Source organism: Sander lucioperca, chromosome 17, assembly GCF_008315115.2.
Source record: "Sander lucioperca isolate FBNREF2018 chromosome 17, SLUC_FBN_1.2, whole genome shotgun sequence".
NCBI lineage: Eukaryota > Metazoa > Chordata > Actinopteri > Perciformes > Percidae > Sander > Sander lucioperca.
In genome coordinates, this window is record NC_050189.1 from 9,548,672 (window position 1) to 9,566,319 (window position 17,648).

The 17,648-nt window shown below is 41.5% G+C and overlaps 2 protein-coding genes across 3 annotated transcripts in view; one reads left to right on the forward strand and one right to left on the reverse strand.

Moving 5' to 3' along the window:
* Positions 1-17,648, reverse strand: part of LOC116053083 (mucin-2-like) — a 183,976-nt gene that overhangs the window by 72,784 nt on the left and 93,544 nt on the right. The gene's annotated exons all lie outside the window — the stretch shown is intronic.
* The window catches only part of LOC116053078, a 65,740-nt gene that overhangs the window by 2,889 nt on the left and 45,203 nt on the right, over positions 1-17,648 (forward strand). The window contains exons 2-28 of the mRNA XM_035993669.1: positions 1,249-3,160; positions 3,260-3,643; positions 5,768-5,829; positions 6,136-6,174; positions 6,414-6,605; positions 6,791-7,089; positions 7,667-7,884; positions 8,103-8,237; positions 8,806-8,904; positions 9,040-9,077; positions 9,380-10,404; positions 10,632-10,697; positions 10,783-10,820; positions 11,138-11,290; positions 11,461-11,589; positions 11,806-11,844; positions 12,278-12,403; positions 12,507-12,633; positions 14,093-14,263; positions 14,381-14,415; positions 14,872-15,036; positions 15,143-15,277; positions 15,962-16,000; positions 16,104-16,244; positions 16,828-16,889; positions 17,113-17,136; positions 17,502-17,648. The exon at positions 17,502-17,648 is cut by the window's right edge and continues 439 nt beyond it. Of these exons, the coding sequence (XP_035849562.1) occupies positions 1,249-3,160; positions 3,260-3,643; positions 5,768-5,829; positions 6,136-6,174; positions 6,414-6,605; positions 6,791-7,089; positions 7,667-7,884; positions 8,103-8,237; positions 8,806-8,904; positions 9,040-9,077; positions 9,380-10,404; positions 10,632-10,697; positions 10,783-10,820; positions 11,138-11,290; positions 11,461-11,589; positions 11,806-11,844; positions 12,278-12,403; positions 12,507-12,633; positions 14,093-14,263; positions 14,381-14,415; positions 14,872-15,036; positions 15,143-15,277; positions 15,962-16,000; positions 16,104-16,244; positions 16,828-16,889; positions 17,113-17,136; positions 17,502-17,648 (6,000 nt within the window). The remainder of the gene's footprint in view (positions 1-1,248; positions 3,161-3,259; positions 3,644-5,767; positions 5,830-6,135; positions 6,175-6,413; positions 6,606-6,790; positions 7,090-7,666; positions 7,885-8,102; positions 8,238-8,805; positions 8,905-9,039; positions 9,078-9,379; positions 10,405-10,631; positions 10,698-10,782; positions 10,821-11,137; positions 11,291-11,460; positions 11,590-11,805; positions 11,845-12,277; positions 12,404-12,506; positions 12,634-14,092; positions 14,264-14,380; positions 14,416-14,871; positions 15,037-15,142; positions 15,278-15,961; positions 16,001-16,103; positions 16,245-16,827; positions 16,890-17,112; positions 17,137-17,501) is intronic.

Genomic DNA, 17,648 nt, shown 5'->3' on the forward strand with positions numbered 1-17,648 from the left:
TTAATAAAGTAGTGGCTTTTTGAACTTGCAAAGGTTTTATTGCACTGAGTAACAAGCATAGTTTGAGGAAAATCTCCCCTCAGAGAGCAGAGGAGATGCTGCTGTGTAATAATAAATAATAAAATTACCAATAATAACAACCGGTTACATCAGAACTTATCAATACTACAGTCTTAAATAATTTAGCCCTGGGGCCCGTGTAATACAGAGTTTCAGTATGTATGCGTGTAGGAGGCCACCTGTCTAGCGTGCTCCAATGTAAGAAGGTTATGTAATTAATCCAAGACGAGCAGAACATTCTGTCCTTAGCATGCGATAGATTCGCAATGAACAGTCAATAAACAGAATGGCTGTTGAACGCCCTAGAGGACTGTCGGCGCATATTCATTTGGCCAACGGGGAAACTCCAACACGAACGTCATCACTCTGCTCTGACTAATGGTGTAACTTCATCACTCAGTTACTCACTCGGGGAGTGACAAAACTTTTGCGCTTAAAGGGCTGGCCTCGCATTGCTGCGGACAAACATAAAACAAACCAGGTTCTTTCCGTGATTCTTAGACCCATTTTTTTTTTTAGGTCTGAGGTTTAGGACTTTTTTCTGCTTCTGCAGTTGAAGGATGACATTGCGGAACAGTTTTTTTCAGAATTACTGTTGATCAATTTTAAGCAAACGTATTGCAAATTGTGTGACTCCTGATGGTGATTCAATCTGTATAATTTTATTTTGTTACGCTACCTTACCTCTAACCCAATAAATTGTGATTCAGAGTCATACAAGAAGTTCAGTCTTATTTACACTGTCATTCACTACCATCATTTAGGTGTTAAATGTTGGCCATCTGATTCTAATGTGACGTTCTGAAATGGGAATTGCAGTTTTGAGATGTTGCATTTTGCTATGTGCTTTTTCTGTCTGCGGGTGCCATTGTCAACTATTTCCACCAGAGATGAGCATGGAAAGTAAATACATGAGTTTGTGTCTGTTCCGAATGTTTCCTGTTAACAGCAGTGACTTTGTTTTCTCTCTCTGTCTATGCTTTGTTGCCTTTGCCTCATCTGTTCTTTCTTGTTAGTGAAGACCTGGAAGTGAAATAGATGACACGAGCGTTCGACAGGAAGCAACAGAGTGGACAGCCCAAGACAAGACCTTCAAGATGATTGATTTTACCCATCCAAGAAGCTGAAGTCCAGTCCCTTTCAATAACCCCTTTTTTTTTTTTTTTGTTTTGTTTTTTACCTTTTCAGCTTTGCATTTCTATCGGAGCGTTGTGCCCCTCCTCCTGCTCCAGGGGCCCTAACGAGCCACCTACTTGGAGGGCTCCCAGGGAGCTCACTCCTGCTTGGCCAGCAGGCTGCCTCCTTGCGGCTGGCTCAACTGAAAGCCCAGCTAGCACTGACACAGATAAACAATGCTCTTGCTGTTGGCAGCCGAGCCGCGACATTGACAGCCAACTCCAACACAACTGCTCCCTACATACCTACAACACCCCCCTCCCCAACTGCTGCAGCCATCAATCTCCTTAACCTTCTCAAGATTGCAAACAACATGTCCCATCCCCTGTATAACCCCTATGCCCCTGGGAACCAAAGTTCCACCCAGGGACAGTATGGACTCTCCAGTATACCGGCAGAAAGGGACCCTCGGATGACCTCTTCTCGCCTTGGACCTGGGTCCAGCTTCAACTCTCCTGTGACTTCTTCTGGGACTCCTGCCAACTCTGGGGGAATACTCCCGTCGCTGCTGCCTCAGTCAATGAACTACAGGCCTGAACAGAGTAGGGCCATAATAGACGAGAACATAGAGAGGTCTATAGACATGCATATTAGCAGAGCCAGAGAGGAAGTAAGGCTTCTTGGCAAACCGATGCATCAGCCCATAGACCAGGGCACTCGTTTTGCCAGCACTCAAAGGAATGAGTTTCTCTCCTCAGGCACAGGGATGGTCTCCTACCAAATGTCCTCAACCTCTGCCTCTCTAGGACATAGACAATCTGGCGTTGAAAGTGGCAGTAGCTCCTTGGACTGGTCATCGAACTACAACAGGCCCACTGCTGATACCCCCTCAAAATTGTATCCATCATCTGCTTCGTCTAACTATGCAAGCTGCGGTGACGGTAGGTTTAGTGCCTCCAGTGAAAGAGAATGTGATATGCAGTCCATTCCGGGGTTAGGTGATTTTGACTATCAAGTCCCAGAAAAAAAACCTGCGGCCCCCACAGAGCCCAATCGACCAAAGTACACTTCTGAATCCGCTTCTAACATCCTTCAGCACTTTGGACTTGAAAAAGAGGACTTGGAACATCTCATCTCCTATCCTGAAGACCAGATCACCCCTGCTAACCTGCCGTTCATCTTGCGGCAAATCTGCATTGAGAAGAACAAGAGAACTTCACCTGCAGTTCAGTCAAAACCCTGCCCCAATCCCCAACCCACCAGAAGTGTAAGTGGAATGAACAGTCACAGTTTGAGCAGTTCTGGAGGGGCGGGGATGCGCCAGGAGGAAATGTCATCAGCTGGTCTCCAGCAGAGTAAAGTGATTGACTATGGACATACTGGCAAATATACTGGAGCGGTTGGGGATGAGATTGGAAGGACTGGTAGCAGTAAAGCTAACAGTGGTGGGAGTGGAAGTATGTTGCAGATGGACACTTACGATAGTAGCCGACACATTCGAGAACCACTGCAAAAAAATACAACAGAGGTGAAAAGCAGTGCCCTGGGTTCTTCACGTGACCAGGCGAGTTCTGTTTCCAGCCTCAGCTCTTGGTATAGTTCAATAATGAGCTCTGTGGCTTCCCCAAGCAATGATCAGACCAGACAACTGCAGACCCAACCAAAACAGACTTCCCAAACAGTCCTCAGCTCTTTCTCTCTGCCAAAGAAAGACACCGACATCCGAGTTCTCAAATCTGAAGCCCCCAAACCCCTTCCTTTGAAAGAACCAGAGGTAGAACGCCAGTCAACGTTGAAAACCCAACCACCCCCCACTCTGTACCGTGGTGTGCATCCCAGCCGACCTGGCCTTGTGGTCATTGGCAGTAATGACGCCAGTGGCGCTAAGGGTACAAGTAAAACTCAAGGACAAGGGTCAACAGTTGCTCAGCAGATGAAAAAGCAGCAGCCAATGCAGCAGAAGCAGCCGATGCAGAAGCAGCCAGTACAGCAGATGCAGATGCAGAAGCAGCCAGTACAGCAGATGCAGAAGCAGCCAGTACAGCAGATGCAGATGCAGAAGCAGCCAGTACAGCAGATGCAGATGCAGAAGCAGCCAGTACAGCAGATGCAGAAGCAGCCAGTATTGCATACAGGGCAAGCGATGTGGCCTCCAGTTTTTTCTGCTGCAACATCAGTTCCCCCTGCTTCTCAAATCCCCAGCATCGCTAATGCCATGCAACGTCCGCTGTTTATCCCTGGTGGTCCTCACCCCAATGCTATTCCTCCAGCTCTGCCTCAGCCAATCCCGGGCCTGATGAACCTTACTCATCTGACGCCGCCACCTTCCAACAGTCAGCCTCCGGCAAAGAGGGCAGTCTCCAAGGGTCTGCCAACGGCAGCCATGATGCATGACTATGCGGCTGCCACGCCGAGAATCTTTCCACATACCTGTACTCTGTGTAAAAAAGAATGTACTCGTATGAAGGTGAGTGGAAGTTTGCAGTTCTCTGTCCCTTTCAGGAAATTGTTTAAAGTGCTCATATTATGCTCATTTTCAGGTTCATAATTGTATTTAGAGGTTATATCAGAAAAGGTTTACATGGTTTCATTTTCAAAACACACCATATTTTTGTTGTACTGCACATTACTGCAGCTCCTCTTTTCACCCTGTGTGTTGAGCTCTCTGTTTTAGCTACAGAGTGAGACATCTCACTGCTGTTACATCTTTGTTGGGAGTCACATGCGCAGTAGCTAGGTAAGGACTACTAGCCAGTCAGAAGCAGAGTATGAGGGCGTGCTACGCTAGCAGCTAGGCGAGCATTATAACGTGTGTTACAAAGTGACCACGTTTGTCTCTGAAGTAAAGGCTGGACTACAATAGAGCTGTTTGGAGCAGTTTGTGAACAGTGTTTTCAGTTGGAGATGGTAAGTCCCTTTGGGGTGGACTTTGGGCTTTTTCACTTTGTAAACCTATAACGTGCACAAAAAAGATAAATAACACAATAAAGGAAAGGGGAAAAGCCAAGAAGCATAATATGAGCACTTTAATTGTTTTTTAATTGGTTGTTCTTTTTTATTTTTTTTTATTTTTTTTATATACTTTATTTTTTTATATATGAATCAGTAATTACTATGAAATGCTAGTAGGAAGCCTGCCACCACATAAAAGCTGTGTTCCATTTTGCAAAAACACCTTTGGGAGAGGTTTTTTTTTTTCATAATGTTGTTCACTGATTTTGATGTGCTCCGTAATAAATATGCTGGTCACAGCTAACTAATGTTTTCTGTAATTCAAGGTAACAATGTCTGATTTTCATTTGATTTGACGGTCCTAAACTGTTGTTGGAACGTCATTGTCTAGTTTAGACAGATGAAGATCAGAGGCATTGCTATATAATTTCCAGATAAAATGCTGCGATGCGACCAACTTTTAAGACGATAGTTGGAAATGGAACCAAGGGCTTAGAAGACATGACAAGGAAGAATATGCAAATCTGAAGAACTATCGCTTCAAATGATGACTCAAGATGACTGTTTCTCTTTTGTCTCTGTTATTTTGGCTATCGTCCAACTGTTTATTCAGTTAAAAATTTTTGAAACCACTGTGTATAATTTGTACATATTATTCCCACTGTTCGAGCGATCAGTAAAGTGTTATGTTACTTAATTTCATTCCTTATCTAACAGTACTTATCTTTTTGTAATACTGGCTATTATGGAGCCAAGCTCCCTTTGTTTACGACTACAGGTACCATTAACCTGAAGTCGCCAGCATCGTACTTCACGGACCACAAAATCAGCAAGATAAAATCTGACCATGTGCCCCCTTGGGACACATTTCACATTTTGTGTAATTACCAGCCTCCTACTCTACCCAGTTTACACATCTTCCTGCCTACTCCAGATGTCTCAGCTTGTGTGTTGTCCTGATCCATACTTGTTAATGGCCTCTGCTGAGATGACTAAGAAACCTTGGGAAACTTTCTGATGCTACACAAGAACCAGACCTCGCACTATCAAGAGCCCAAGAAGAAATCTTTATTTTAGTTGTTTGTTTGCTGGAACTTCTTTGTTATGTTCCATTATAAAGAATTGTTGCCCTTGAACTCAAGTTGACAAAAGGCAGCTGTAACTGTAAAGGAGGGAGTCGCCAATGACTAATTTTGTCTATATGCTACTGTTTTCACATTTATATTTCACTGCTCTTTGGTTTATAACAAATCCATGATTTAAACATTTTTAGACTGTTGGCTGATGTTAGACTCAAGGTTGCTCCTGTTATTCAGATGACTGCTTTTGGTTGAAGATTCAAAGAAACCATTTTTTTTTTTTTTTTTTTTTTAAGACTTGCTATTTTAATACCAACACAAATTGTGAGGTTTTTATGCACAAGAGCAGAGACATTTGGAATTGGACACTTGAGAGACTCAACAAACCATCAAAGAAGGGCAAACGATCTAAGGAACTGTTTCTTTAAGGCTGCTGTAATGTTGAATAAAATATATCTGTTGTCAGACATCACAAAATGACAGTTGAGATAATGAAGAGGATGACGGTTGTGATGATAATGGGGCCTGTCTAAATGGTGTGCGTTTGTTCTGAATACTAGGATTGGATCTCTCATCAGAATACCAGCCTTCACCTTGAGAGCTGCAAACTCCTCCGAAAACAGTCAGTCGTTTTTTTTTTTTTTTATCTTTTCCCTTTTGAAATCTTATTGATTTAAGTTATTTGATTGTCATTGCCTTTTTCTGAACATTATTTCTGAATTCCCACCAGGGGACTGCCAAAATACCGTATAGCAACCATTAGACCGAAAAAGAGGTTGTAATACTATAGCCTTTTCTGAACATTGGTTTTCCTTGATAAACTTATACCTTTGGTATTCTGCTATCTAACCTCTAGCACAGCCTGCATAACTCATTATGGCCTCTTTCCGGTTTTTAATAGGTGTTTGAATTGTGTGTTTTTTCACAGATTCCCGGAGTGGGATGGTGAGATAGCGCTAAGACCCAGGTACATTTAAATAGCTTGGCAGATACTGTGTGATTTCATGCATCTTGTACGTTGTGTCAACTTACCCCACAAGTTTTATTTAATCTTTCACGGCCACGGCGTAGAATGGCCAGGGACCACCAGGTTATGTCCAAGTGTTTCAGCCACACTCAGTTGTGAACAAAATGGCAAAATTTTCTTTCCTAACTTTCATTATGCTTTTCCGTTGCTCTCTGCTCTTTTTCCGTTGCTCTCTTCAGTGCTGCAGGTAAAGATGCCAAGCCCTCGCCCTCAAGTTCTTTACAGGCTTCCCAGCATCGTCAACAGAAAGTCAGGCATGGAAGCCGCTCCCGTTCTCACTCGTCCAGCCCCCGTTGCCGTGGCTCAGAGGGTAGAAGGGAGAAACGCGGTAGCCGATCACGTTCGCCGCATAAATCCAGATACACTCGCAGGTCTGTGACATGATTGAACGGCACATGAATAACAAATGACCAAATGTGTTCCTGCAGAACATTTAAATGTCTGCGTCAACATCAGCATTTTAGCATATGATTTGTCACCCATTTAGAATTACAGAACATTCAATGTTTGCTATTTTCTTAGATTATCATTGTCATTTCACCTGTACTTTCATCAGGTCCCGGTCTCGTTCTCGTTCCCCATGGTATGAACGCCCTACCTCCTCCCGCTATCGGTCCCGTTCAAGGAGCCCCGAGAGACGATCGTCACCGAGGAGGAGAGACGAGAAACGTTCCTCGCCGCGGAGGCGAGACGATAGACGATCATCTCCAAGGAGGAGCCGTGAGAGACAATCATCTCCAAGGAGGAGTGACGAGAAGCGATCGGGATCGAGGAGGAGTGATCAGAGTCGATCCCCTCAACGAAAGAACTCAAGCAGTGCAGAGATCCTGACTAGGAAACTACTGAAATCATCAGGTTTGAGAAATTGCGAATATTTTAAGAAGACTGTTTAAAGACTTATTCTATGACCAAAATTACCTGCGTTATGTACAAGTATGTGCCACCAATACAAACTGTTATTTTGTTCTATATATAATATTCAAGGAACACTTCGTCATTTAGGGACATGCACTGAAAAGCTGTCTTGCTTTCGAGAGTTAGATGAGTAAAACGATACCTCTCAAATCTTCCTACCACCACCTCTACAGTAGTGAGATGTTGAATGCAGGTCACCAGAGTCCTTTTCAGGATGTGCTGAAGGGTTACTTTTTGCTTGCCTATGCTTAGGAAACAGTGCTTCTTAGGTATAGAAATGTATTGTGTGTAATTTGTACCGCGCTTTCCAGTGGTTCAGATGCTAATGTTGACTTGTAAGCCAAGTAGAAAACATTTCCCAGAGAAAAGATAGTAACAGCTTATGAAGTAACAAGCAAGAAAGCTGTTCACTTTATGATAATATGATCATTAACTCTATATTTCTTCATCTTACAATAGAGACTCAGTATTAGGCTTGCAGTTTTATTTGACGCTGTTCTTGTCTTCGTCCCTCTAGCTGTCCAATCTCTGTCAAAACATTCTGACCTGGAGGCCGTGGTTAAAACTCTGGCTCCTGCCTTACTGGCCGAGCTAGCCAAGATGAAACCTTCCTCGTCTTCTACAGCCTCTTCCTCGTCTTCCTCTTCTACAGCAAAGAAGGAGTTACCTAAAAAGCCATGTAAAGCAAAGCTTAGCCTGCAGAAGAGCAAGGCAAGTTCCTTCACCATGACTAAGGTGTGTGTGTGTTCTTCCCTTCGTGTGTCTATCTCATTCCGTTCATTGAAGAAAACATTTTTTTTTTTTTGCCCGAAATGATGGATTACATGAAGTTTAGATTGGACTTTGAACACTGATGCATTTTTTGCATCTGTGTAACAACTAGTTTCAGTAGTCTTTTCATGATGACCAATACTATAGTTGGTCTAAGTTTGTGTTTCTCTCCGTTTGTTCAGTCTGGTAAATCTTCACCTCCAACCATGGTGAAACTACAAGGGATTCGTAGTTCTATCTCTCACAATGATGTGTTGGCTGCAGTGGAGCACTTTGGAAAAACCAAGTCAGTTGTACTGTTTCGGTCCAAACTGGAGGTATGTATACAGAGAGTGATGTGTTTTTGCTACCCGGTTGAATAAGAAAAAACTGTGAACATTTAATTCCAGCCTTAATCTCAGTGAAAAGCGGTGGTGTTGAGTCTGTAGTTGAGTGGTCACGGAGTAGTTGGCGCACTGCTACGTCTGCGGAAGCTGATGATGGGATATAAACAATAACGTAAGAAGATGCTGTGTGTAAACTCTCTCGGGAGACAATATGGACAAGAGACTTGCATCTAACAGTTCGATATCTGGATTACAGATACTTTCTTTAATAATGTGCCACAACTGCGAGTCCCCCTTCTTTCTTCGTACCGCTCCTCCCAAGTTCTCTTTCCGCCCGCATTGCCTCAAAGCCGGTGATGGTCCCGTTCTCGTCCAGAATGTCTGTGTGTTTTTTTTTAAGTTAATGTAAACTTAACTCCAGTCTTGGAAACTTTTTAAATAAAGATTTGCTCAGTCATACATGTAGTGGTGAGCTGTTAATGTTTTGTGTGTAAATGTAGATGGTCCTGACGGCTGTAGTAATGCAAAGATATGTGCGTTTTTGTGTGTGCACGTGTAGGCAATCGTGTGTTTCGAGAAAGAGGAAGACGCAAAGAAATTGAAGAGCGTGGAGAGCCTTGATGTTAAAGGAATGCCAATCACTGTTGTCAGAGAACAGGTATTAAACTCTGTCTCTCTCTCTCTCTCTCTCTCTCTCTCTCTCTCTCTCTCTCTCCCTCCCTCCCTCCCTCCCTGGGAGTGTCAATTATCAGATGAATCTAAAAAAAACAAATCTCAATTTATTTGTTTACAGGAGACTGTTTCTAACGAGCAAAAGAAGCCTCCTCAGAAGTAAGATATGTTTCACACAGACCACCCTTTACCATCTTGTTTTTGTCAATATTTTACTATAAACATTCAGTTGCTACCTTAATTGATGTCCTTAGTGGGGGGGGAAGAAATTTGGTACTTTTATTAGGGAATTTTCTAATGACAAAAATTGCACTGGTGTTTGGAATGAAAGGCGTTCCAGGAATTCAACCTGTGAATGACAGTACTATCTTATAGTGAGGATCATATAACAACATTGAAACTGGGACATTGATTTTCCATATCTCTCTCCTTTCTAACCTGTGTAACTCTTTATTTCACAGAAAGCCTGCCACATCCAGTGTTTCCACATCTCAAACCACTACCGAAAAGGTCCTTCTCCCTACACCTAACATGCCTCCGCTTAAAGGGCCCAAAAAGCCTTCATCTTTACCTTCTGGAGCCAAAAAAGCTACAACAGGCAAACTTACCAATCAGAAAAGTGCAGCTAAAGGCTCAGTTAAAGGCCCAACGACTGTCACTAAAGCAAAAGTCTTGGTTTCCAAGGCGAAAAACGTCTCAAAGAGGCAGACAACAAAAATGGCAACCAAAGCAGTGAAAATGGTAAAAACAGGAAAGTTACCTGCGAAGAGAGCTGTAAAAAAGGCCATGGTGATGCAAAAAAAGTCCACGACTCCAGAAAATCAGCTTGATGTAGAAAATTCCAAGCCTAAAGAATCAGAAACCAAGGTCCAAGAAGATGTGACGAAAGACACAGCTGATGTTGAAAAAGCCAATGTCCCAGTTTTTGAACCTAAGCATCAGGCAGAACTTGGCAAAGCCAATGACGCTGAAGATGCTGAACCAATGGAGATTGGGGAAATCAGAGTTGAAGTGGCAGAACCCATGGAAGTAGCAAGTTGTGCTGAGGGCCAAGGAGAAAAACCGACAACTACAGAGGCTGTACCGGCAACTACAGAGGCTGTACCGGCAACTACAGAGGTTGTACCGGCAACTGCAGAGGTTGTACCGGCAACTTCAGAGGCTGTACCGGCAACTACAGAGGCTGTACCGGCAACTGCAGAGGCACCTGGAAATTTACCAGACAATTCCAGTGAGAATCAACCACCAAACAGTACAGTTGAGACCCTGCCGACAGAAACCGTTTTACCACATGTCCAGCAAAGCACCTTGTCAGAACCAGAGTCCACTGCACAAGGACCGGAGACCAAAACGGAGGCTACACACCTTCAACAGCAGGCTGCAGGAAGCCTGACTGAAGTCACTGTGGAGGCAAAGCTGCCAGATGAAAGGGTGGAGACAACTTTATGCAGTAGCGCATTTGTGAGGACAAGGTCAGAGCACCAAGGTGTGTTTCAGTCTACTGAATTTCCCATGAAAGGCACGTGGGGTTGCTCGTGTTAAGAAATAGATTGTAGATTTGAAATGGGTGGAAAATTAGGCTGTGGGACAAAAATAAAAGGTTACTTTTTGGTGTTGACTGGAATTCAACATATAAATATGTATGTAAAGGATGAAGAGGAGATGATTATGATATTTCAAAATACTGATATTCATCTTAATTAAATTTGATAGGAAAGAAGAAAATCTCTCTGACTACTGAGGAGATGGTTAAAAGGTACATGCATCCATCCAGAATAGGTAAGAAATCCAACAAAGACACTATCGATATCGACAAATGTCTGCATGTCGTTTTTGTTTTTCTTTTACATTTTCTTTTTCACAGCGTGCCTGAAGCTGGACTCAAGCTCGTACTCGCCAAAGGTAGGTTTCCTTAAATAACTTTACAAACGTAATTTCCAATGAATTTAACTGTGTGCGTAAATGTTTTTTGTAATCTGTTTATTCGCTACAAACCACCACACCGACACATTTTTATTTTTTTTCCGTGAAATAAGTCATCTGGCCTATGTTGATTTCTAAAATGTCCAAACAAGATCCCAGTTAATTCTTTATCTCATATAATGCCAAACTTCACTGGATTAATGCTGTTAAGTGAGCTTGTCTTAATCTTTTATTCATTAAAAACTAACCTAAATCATTACTGCCCCTAATTGTTTCCCTCTCTTTCCTTTTTACAGTTTAAGTCACTTAGGCATATGCAGTTGCTCGTAACCAACCTGCCGGAGTATTACGACGGCTGCTACACAGAAAAGGATCTTGCCAATCTGCTCATGCCCTTTGGATTTCAATATGCAGATGACAGCATCGTTGTTGTTCCTCAGGCGTGCATGGTAGGTACCGGATCATTTTTGTATATGTATTGTTATGTAATATACATTGGTACTCCTACCAAAACGCATGACACTGATTTAAACCGCATTGAAAAATGTGAAATGGTTTTGAAAAAGTGCTTAGATCAAGTGAATACAAGTAGTAATACATCTGTTTTTTTTCCTCTCAGGCATTTGTCATGATGCCGAATATGAATGATTATGGGAACATATTGAAAGCCTCCGTAAGGAAGGGCTTTTTTCTCCGAAGTTTTAAACTTGATTTCCATGCAGTAGCCAATTGCATCAGAACGACACCGGTAAGCATGTTCACCAAGGTCCTTGGGTGATGATGACAATAAAAAAAGAATATTTTGGAAGAACAGTTACAAAGTGTTTGCTCTGCAGATTTTCACTAGATTTTAATATTTAAAACAAATGTATACACTCTGAGTATGGAGTGTATTGACATTAGGTAAGTATGGTGTGTTGAATATCTTTGCATTTAACCATTGCCTACTCTGTTTCTGTTTAAGCTTGGGTTTTATCGGTGGCTGATTAAGCATGTGCGTTCTGTAAGTAACATACACACTTTTTTAATTATTCATAAACTGTTTTTAATGTTGTTTGTAAAGTAATCCATCTCCATTTTCCATGTTACACATGGACTTTTAAAATAAGTTATGAATAAAATTGTGCTTTTACATGTGTTGCAAGTGAAAACGCCCGCTCTCGTCTTAGTTCCAATTTAAGGGTACATCCTAATAATTAGTCTTAATTCCTGTGTTTGTCTTACCAAAATATGTTAAAAGATGGAAACTATCAACAGTGATGTAAAACAGTAGACCATCTTAATTGGCGTTTACTGTACCCCCCGTACAGTAAACGCCAATTAAGATGGTCCTTGTCTTTTATTGCAAAATGTATTTATGCAACAGTGCAGAGTGGTTGTATGTGTCCTCCTCTTAACTTTATGGTTTGGATGTTCACTTCCTGTTCTTGATTCAGACTGGGATGGATGATGGATCGAAAACAATCTTCCTCAAGAACATTTCATGGAGTGAGTCCAACCAGCTCAGAGAAGATTTGAAAAAAATAAATTCTGTTCAGAATTTCCTGCCCCTCCTCAACAAGGTATGAACAAACATGTACAATTACATCTGTTTTCAGTGGCTTTAAAAAAAGACTTCCCGTTGGTCTTACCTGTCACGTATGCGCGTGTGCTTGTGTGTCTCAGGTATTTATAGAATTTGAGTCCACTCACGATGCTGATCGGCTCGGAGTTTGGTTGAGTCTCCTGAAACAACCACCTGGCTACGAAGTCCACAGGCTGAAAATACCATACACCAGCGGTACATCACTACGTAAGTCTCTGTTTTAAGAAATTAAAGTCCTGTTTGGGATATTTTTCCTGGACTCTGATTGATTGATTGATTGATTGATTGATTGATTGATTGATTGATTCTTTTCTAGATGTTAGTTTCTTCAAGAAACTACCTGCTTAATGCGGTCTTCACTCTTCCCTGGCTTTATTGGCATTAGAACCTTGAAACATTTCACTTTATGTGAGGCAGTTGGCATAAATAACAACTTTCACTTGGATGGTTCCATGCTCTCCATCTCCGCTGCTGGCTTTTAAGGATGAGGGACTGATATTTTCCAAGCTTGCACTCGTGTGCCTCCTCAGAATCAGAAATACTTTAATAATAATAATAATAGTAGAAATTATTTTTGTTACAACTCCAGATATACAAACAACATATATTATCCAGACTTTAACATATATATTAAAAACAAATATACAGTAATAATATGTAAAAGATCAAAATGTACAGTGTTAATGTGCAAATAGTGCAATAAAAAAAGAGAAATGATTGTAATGTTTGAGAGATTATTGATCAGATAAGAGATTACATCCTCAATCCTTTCCTTCCAAGGGATAGTCAGCTCCAGGAGGACCACCTGTTTTGTTGGTAGGGATGTAGTCTCGCTTAGCCAGACCTTCCTCCACAGCGCTGCGGAGGAGGGTCTGGCTAGTCCACACAGCATTCCGGGATGGGAGAAAAACGTGCTCTGGTGTATTGGCATTTCTTTAAACCAATCACAATCGTCACGGGTGGCGCTAAGCACCGGTCAAAACCAGGGTGCCGCTGCAAAATAGCCTCGGGAAGGAACTTGTTTTGGTGGAACATGTGTACGTTCAAAAGTAGTTTTAGTCGTGCAACAGAAAACTGGACAGATAGTCTAGCTAGCTGTCTGGATTTACCCTGCAGAGATCTGAGGAGCAGTTAACCATAGTCCTCAGAAATCCACCAGAGTTTAAAATTCCAACACAAACAAAACGGAAGGTAACGGACATCCGGATGAAAAGAGTGAAATCTGGCGGAATTTCAGACGGCAACGGAGCAATCCCCGAAGTGGAACGTCATGGATATAGACTAGTAGGGATGTAACTATACTTTGTGAATCGGTTAAACCCTTGTGGGTTTCCTGGGTTTCCTTTTATATGTCCTTTTTTACTTAATGTCCCTTAAATGTATAATTTTTAATTTATTTTTATTTTTTAACGTGCCAAATAAATCAAATCAAAATCGGAACCCGCTCGTCCTCCCTGTCCATCAGCGTCATGGCTAACCGGCCGTCTTGTATTCGTCAATGGCAGCTGCAGCTCACTCCCTTAACTGTACAAGTCGATAAATTGTAAGCTTTTGGGGAATTACAATAGTAATTATGTAAATTAAAAACAACTACTGCGTGCCACTATTTTGTCACTCTTCAAATATATTTAAACAAGACACTTTGCTGTTTCGTTTTTTTGTACAGCACCAAGACATCCTGAGAATGCTCTGCCGGACAGCAAAAACGCTCTTGACGGGGCAACTATCCCGCCAATAAAATGTAGTATTCCAGATGCCAGCGTTGGACCATTTTGGGTCACCATGAGAACTAGTCCCTTCCTGTTCCCCACTGTGTCTCCTTGGTTCATCATCCCAGGTAAGAGACACTTTCTCACGTTATCATGTGACGTAATAGTTTGATAGTGCCAAATTTACCATGGTAACGTATTCAGTAGAGTAACTGTGTTTGCCTTTGTTCACTTTTTACTCCAAGATTACCTGACAGTCACAGGAAAGGAAGACATTGAGGTAAGCCCATTTTCAGTTCAACTTTCCTATCATATATATATCATATCAATGCGTATAACCTTTATAGTTTTGACCCAGGACCTTCAGTGTTTGGATCAAGTAGCTTGTGAAAACGTAGGTGTGCCAAATTTAAAGACTCCAAATTTCAATGTGTTGATATTTTATCAACATATAGGTAAATACATCAGATCAGACTCGGTATTAACAGATCTCAAGGGAGTCGGATCAGGATCATGGCCAAAGAAATCTTGATTTTGACATCCCTAACTTAAGTTAGACAAGACCCAGCTGATCTATTCTGGCTTTACAGGACAAATACAAGTATCAGACAGTGGAGGCATACTGGCGCAGGAAGCAGAGCCGCTCTGATCCGTACCGTAACCAAAATGCACCATGAAGTTGAATCAGTGTCAACACATGAATTAAACTTTGGTCTTTGAACTTTGGGTTTTCTAGAAGGCCAGTGGTCGTGGTTCCATGATTCCCACAATCATGTTGACCGGTTTGCCAGAAAAAAACTACAAGCACGAGGACGTGGCTAAGCTGGTCTGGCGTTATTTCCCCAAACAGAACCTTCACTCCCTGTATTACAACGTGATGGTCTTGACGCTCCAGAGGAGGGTAACTGTTACAGGGACAAAAATGTTTGCAATTTTACAAGTTAAATGGAGCTGTTTTTTTTTATTATTATTATTAAATTGTTGTTCTTTCCTCTCTTCATCTCAAGGCCTTTGTGTTTTTTCCTGATTGGACAACATGCTGCGATTTTGTCCGAGATCACATCACAAAACCAGTTTCTGTCGTAGGCTGCAGGCTTACAGTTCACATTGTCTTGGAACACATGTATCCCGAATCCAGTGAGGTATGGACACAAGGAAAAACACTAAAGAGGGCACTCAACGTTTTAAGAAGTAGACAGGATTCAAGAGGAATTTATGAAGTAGAGTGACTGACTAAGCAACCTACAAAAATGAATTCAAATAATACATGCTAGGCATTTCACATACAGGTGACAAAAGCCCACCTCTTCTCCTAATTTTTCTTCCAACTAATCTCAACTTAATCACGACCACTCATTAATTAACCGTGAATTTGATCAGATGTAATGCTACTGTTTCTACCCCGGGACAACCCCCAATTCTCATCATGTTTCACGCTGTCTTCTCTGTACTTTGTTGTAGTTGGTAGGTAGCGAGACCAGCATTTCCGCCAACTGCACGCATGTCACAGTGTTCGATTTGCTCATCCCCAACTCTGGCTGCTTAAAATGGAGATAGTGAGCTAATTGTGTATGAGGAGATTTTCATAGAGCAGCGGCGCTAATCATTTAGTTGAATGGAGAAGGGAAACCACAGAAAAATTTCAGAAGGAAATATTAATGATGTTCTTGTGTTGTTGGAGGAGATCTCCACAGACAAGCACAGAAATACAATCATGTATGCACACAGATTTGGAGAAGAATTGTGCATGTGAAATACAAAATGTTTAATACGCAGATAACATTTGAAATGTGTTTTTACATCTGTGACTTGTAATCTCTTTACAGGAGATGATGTACACAACTCTGATGAAGTGGAGCAACGCTGTAAGTCATTAATCGCTGTAAATCCTTTGTCAAGTGAAAACTCTCTGCTGCTCTTCATCTTTGGATCTCTGGTCCTTAACACCAACTATTTCTTGCTCTTCAGGGAGTTCCAGAGCCAACATCTCTGGAGGAGCGGTTGCTGTGTGTGGAGGTTTCTGAGGCGTCTGTGGACGTCGTCAGGACGGTCATAGAAGAGGTGGCGACAATCGCGACCTTTGTTGGCTTTCTGTCGCTCGCCAACAGGGTACAGGAACACAAACATCTGCACTTTTCAGTCAATCAGTTCATTTATTTGTCACATGACATCGTAAGGTAAAATGTAATCCCATCAGGTTGTTTAACTAGTACAAACAAAAAAGTATTACATTTAGTTCCCTCCAAAATGAATGCCTGAAATGGCATTAAAAGTCTTACATTTCATTTACAAATGTCTTAAATATGTTTTCTGTTATGTTGTATTAGTCATAACTTTTTATGTATATGGTTGTTGTTGTTAGATATATGTATTTCTATATCTTTAAACGGAAAGCAGGACCTTTTTTTGGTTGAGTTTCAGTCAACACCATCAGCCTTGTAGGAAATACTGTTGCTGCAAGTTCATTAATTCCTAAGCTGTGTCTGGATTTTCTTTTTCATATTGTTTGAGTTTGTTTGACCTTTTAAGTACAACCATTTTGCTTAAATTTACAGAAACTTTACATATAATGGATTCTTACAGTTTGTTGCTGTTCTCTCTCTCTGTTGCTTTTGTCTCGTCACTTCCTTCATCTCTCATTCCTCTCCGTCTTTTCTCTCTCTCTTTGACTGTGACTGTCGTTCTACCTCAGATATGCATTGAGATGGCCGACTCCAGCGGTGTAACCAAGGTGGTGGAGAAATACAACACTTGGTATGCATGTGTCCTTTTTTTAAAATGAGGTGTATGAAGGGGGGTTAAGTTAGTTGTATAATTACTCAAGTCTACCGTTCCCCAGACAGTCTTTGTAAAAGTAAGTTGTGTGTGTGTGTGTGTGTGTGTGCGTGCGTGCGTGTGTGTTAATGTATTTTTATATTTTAATCCACCATTCTCACTTAAACCTAAACTGACCAACTCCTTATTTTTCTCTCTCCAGGAGCAAAGTTCAACGTGTTGAGTGGTGAGTTTATTACTTTGTAATTGATTCATGTCAGGTTAAGAGGGAGACGATTCACAATTTTTTGACATTTGATAGACCAAATGGTTATTGTCGTTTTGAGAAAATGGTCTGCAGATTAAGTGATAATGGAAATAATTGTTAGTTGCAGCCCTAAAGGTTTGACAGTTAGAGAAAAAAAGTGATTTTTATATATTTTTTTAAATAACTCACTGACATGTATTTGGCATAATGCAGGAGATAACTGAACAGTTAACTCAGAAACACTGGATGACAACTTAGAAATTGTATTACTTTTATCTAGCCCATTTTGTGGAACAACCCTTTTTTAATTTTGCAGCTGACGATCCTTTTGTTTGTAATTTTAGTTTAGAGAGCCTTAAACAGCGTCTACAAGATTCCAGTGAGATCACATTAAACTTTGAACCGGACACCATCAACGTCAAAGCCGAGCCCCCAGCTGTGAAATGTCAGACCCAGCATCCCTCTTCTGAACTATTGGATAATGGGTCACA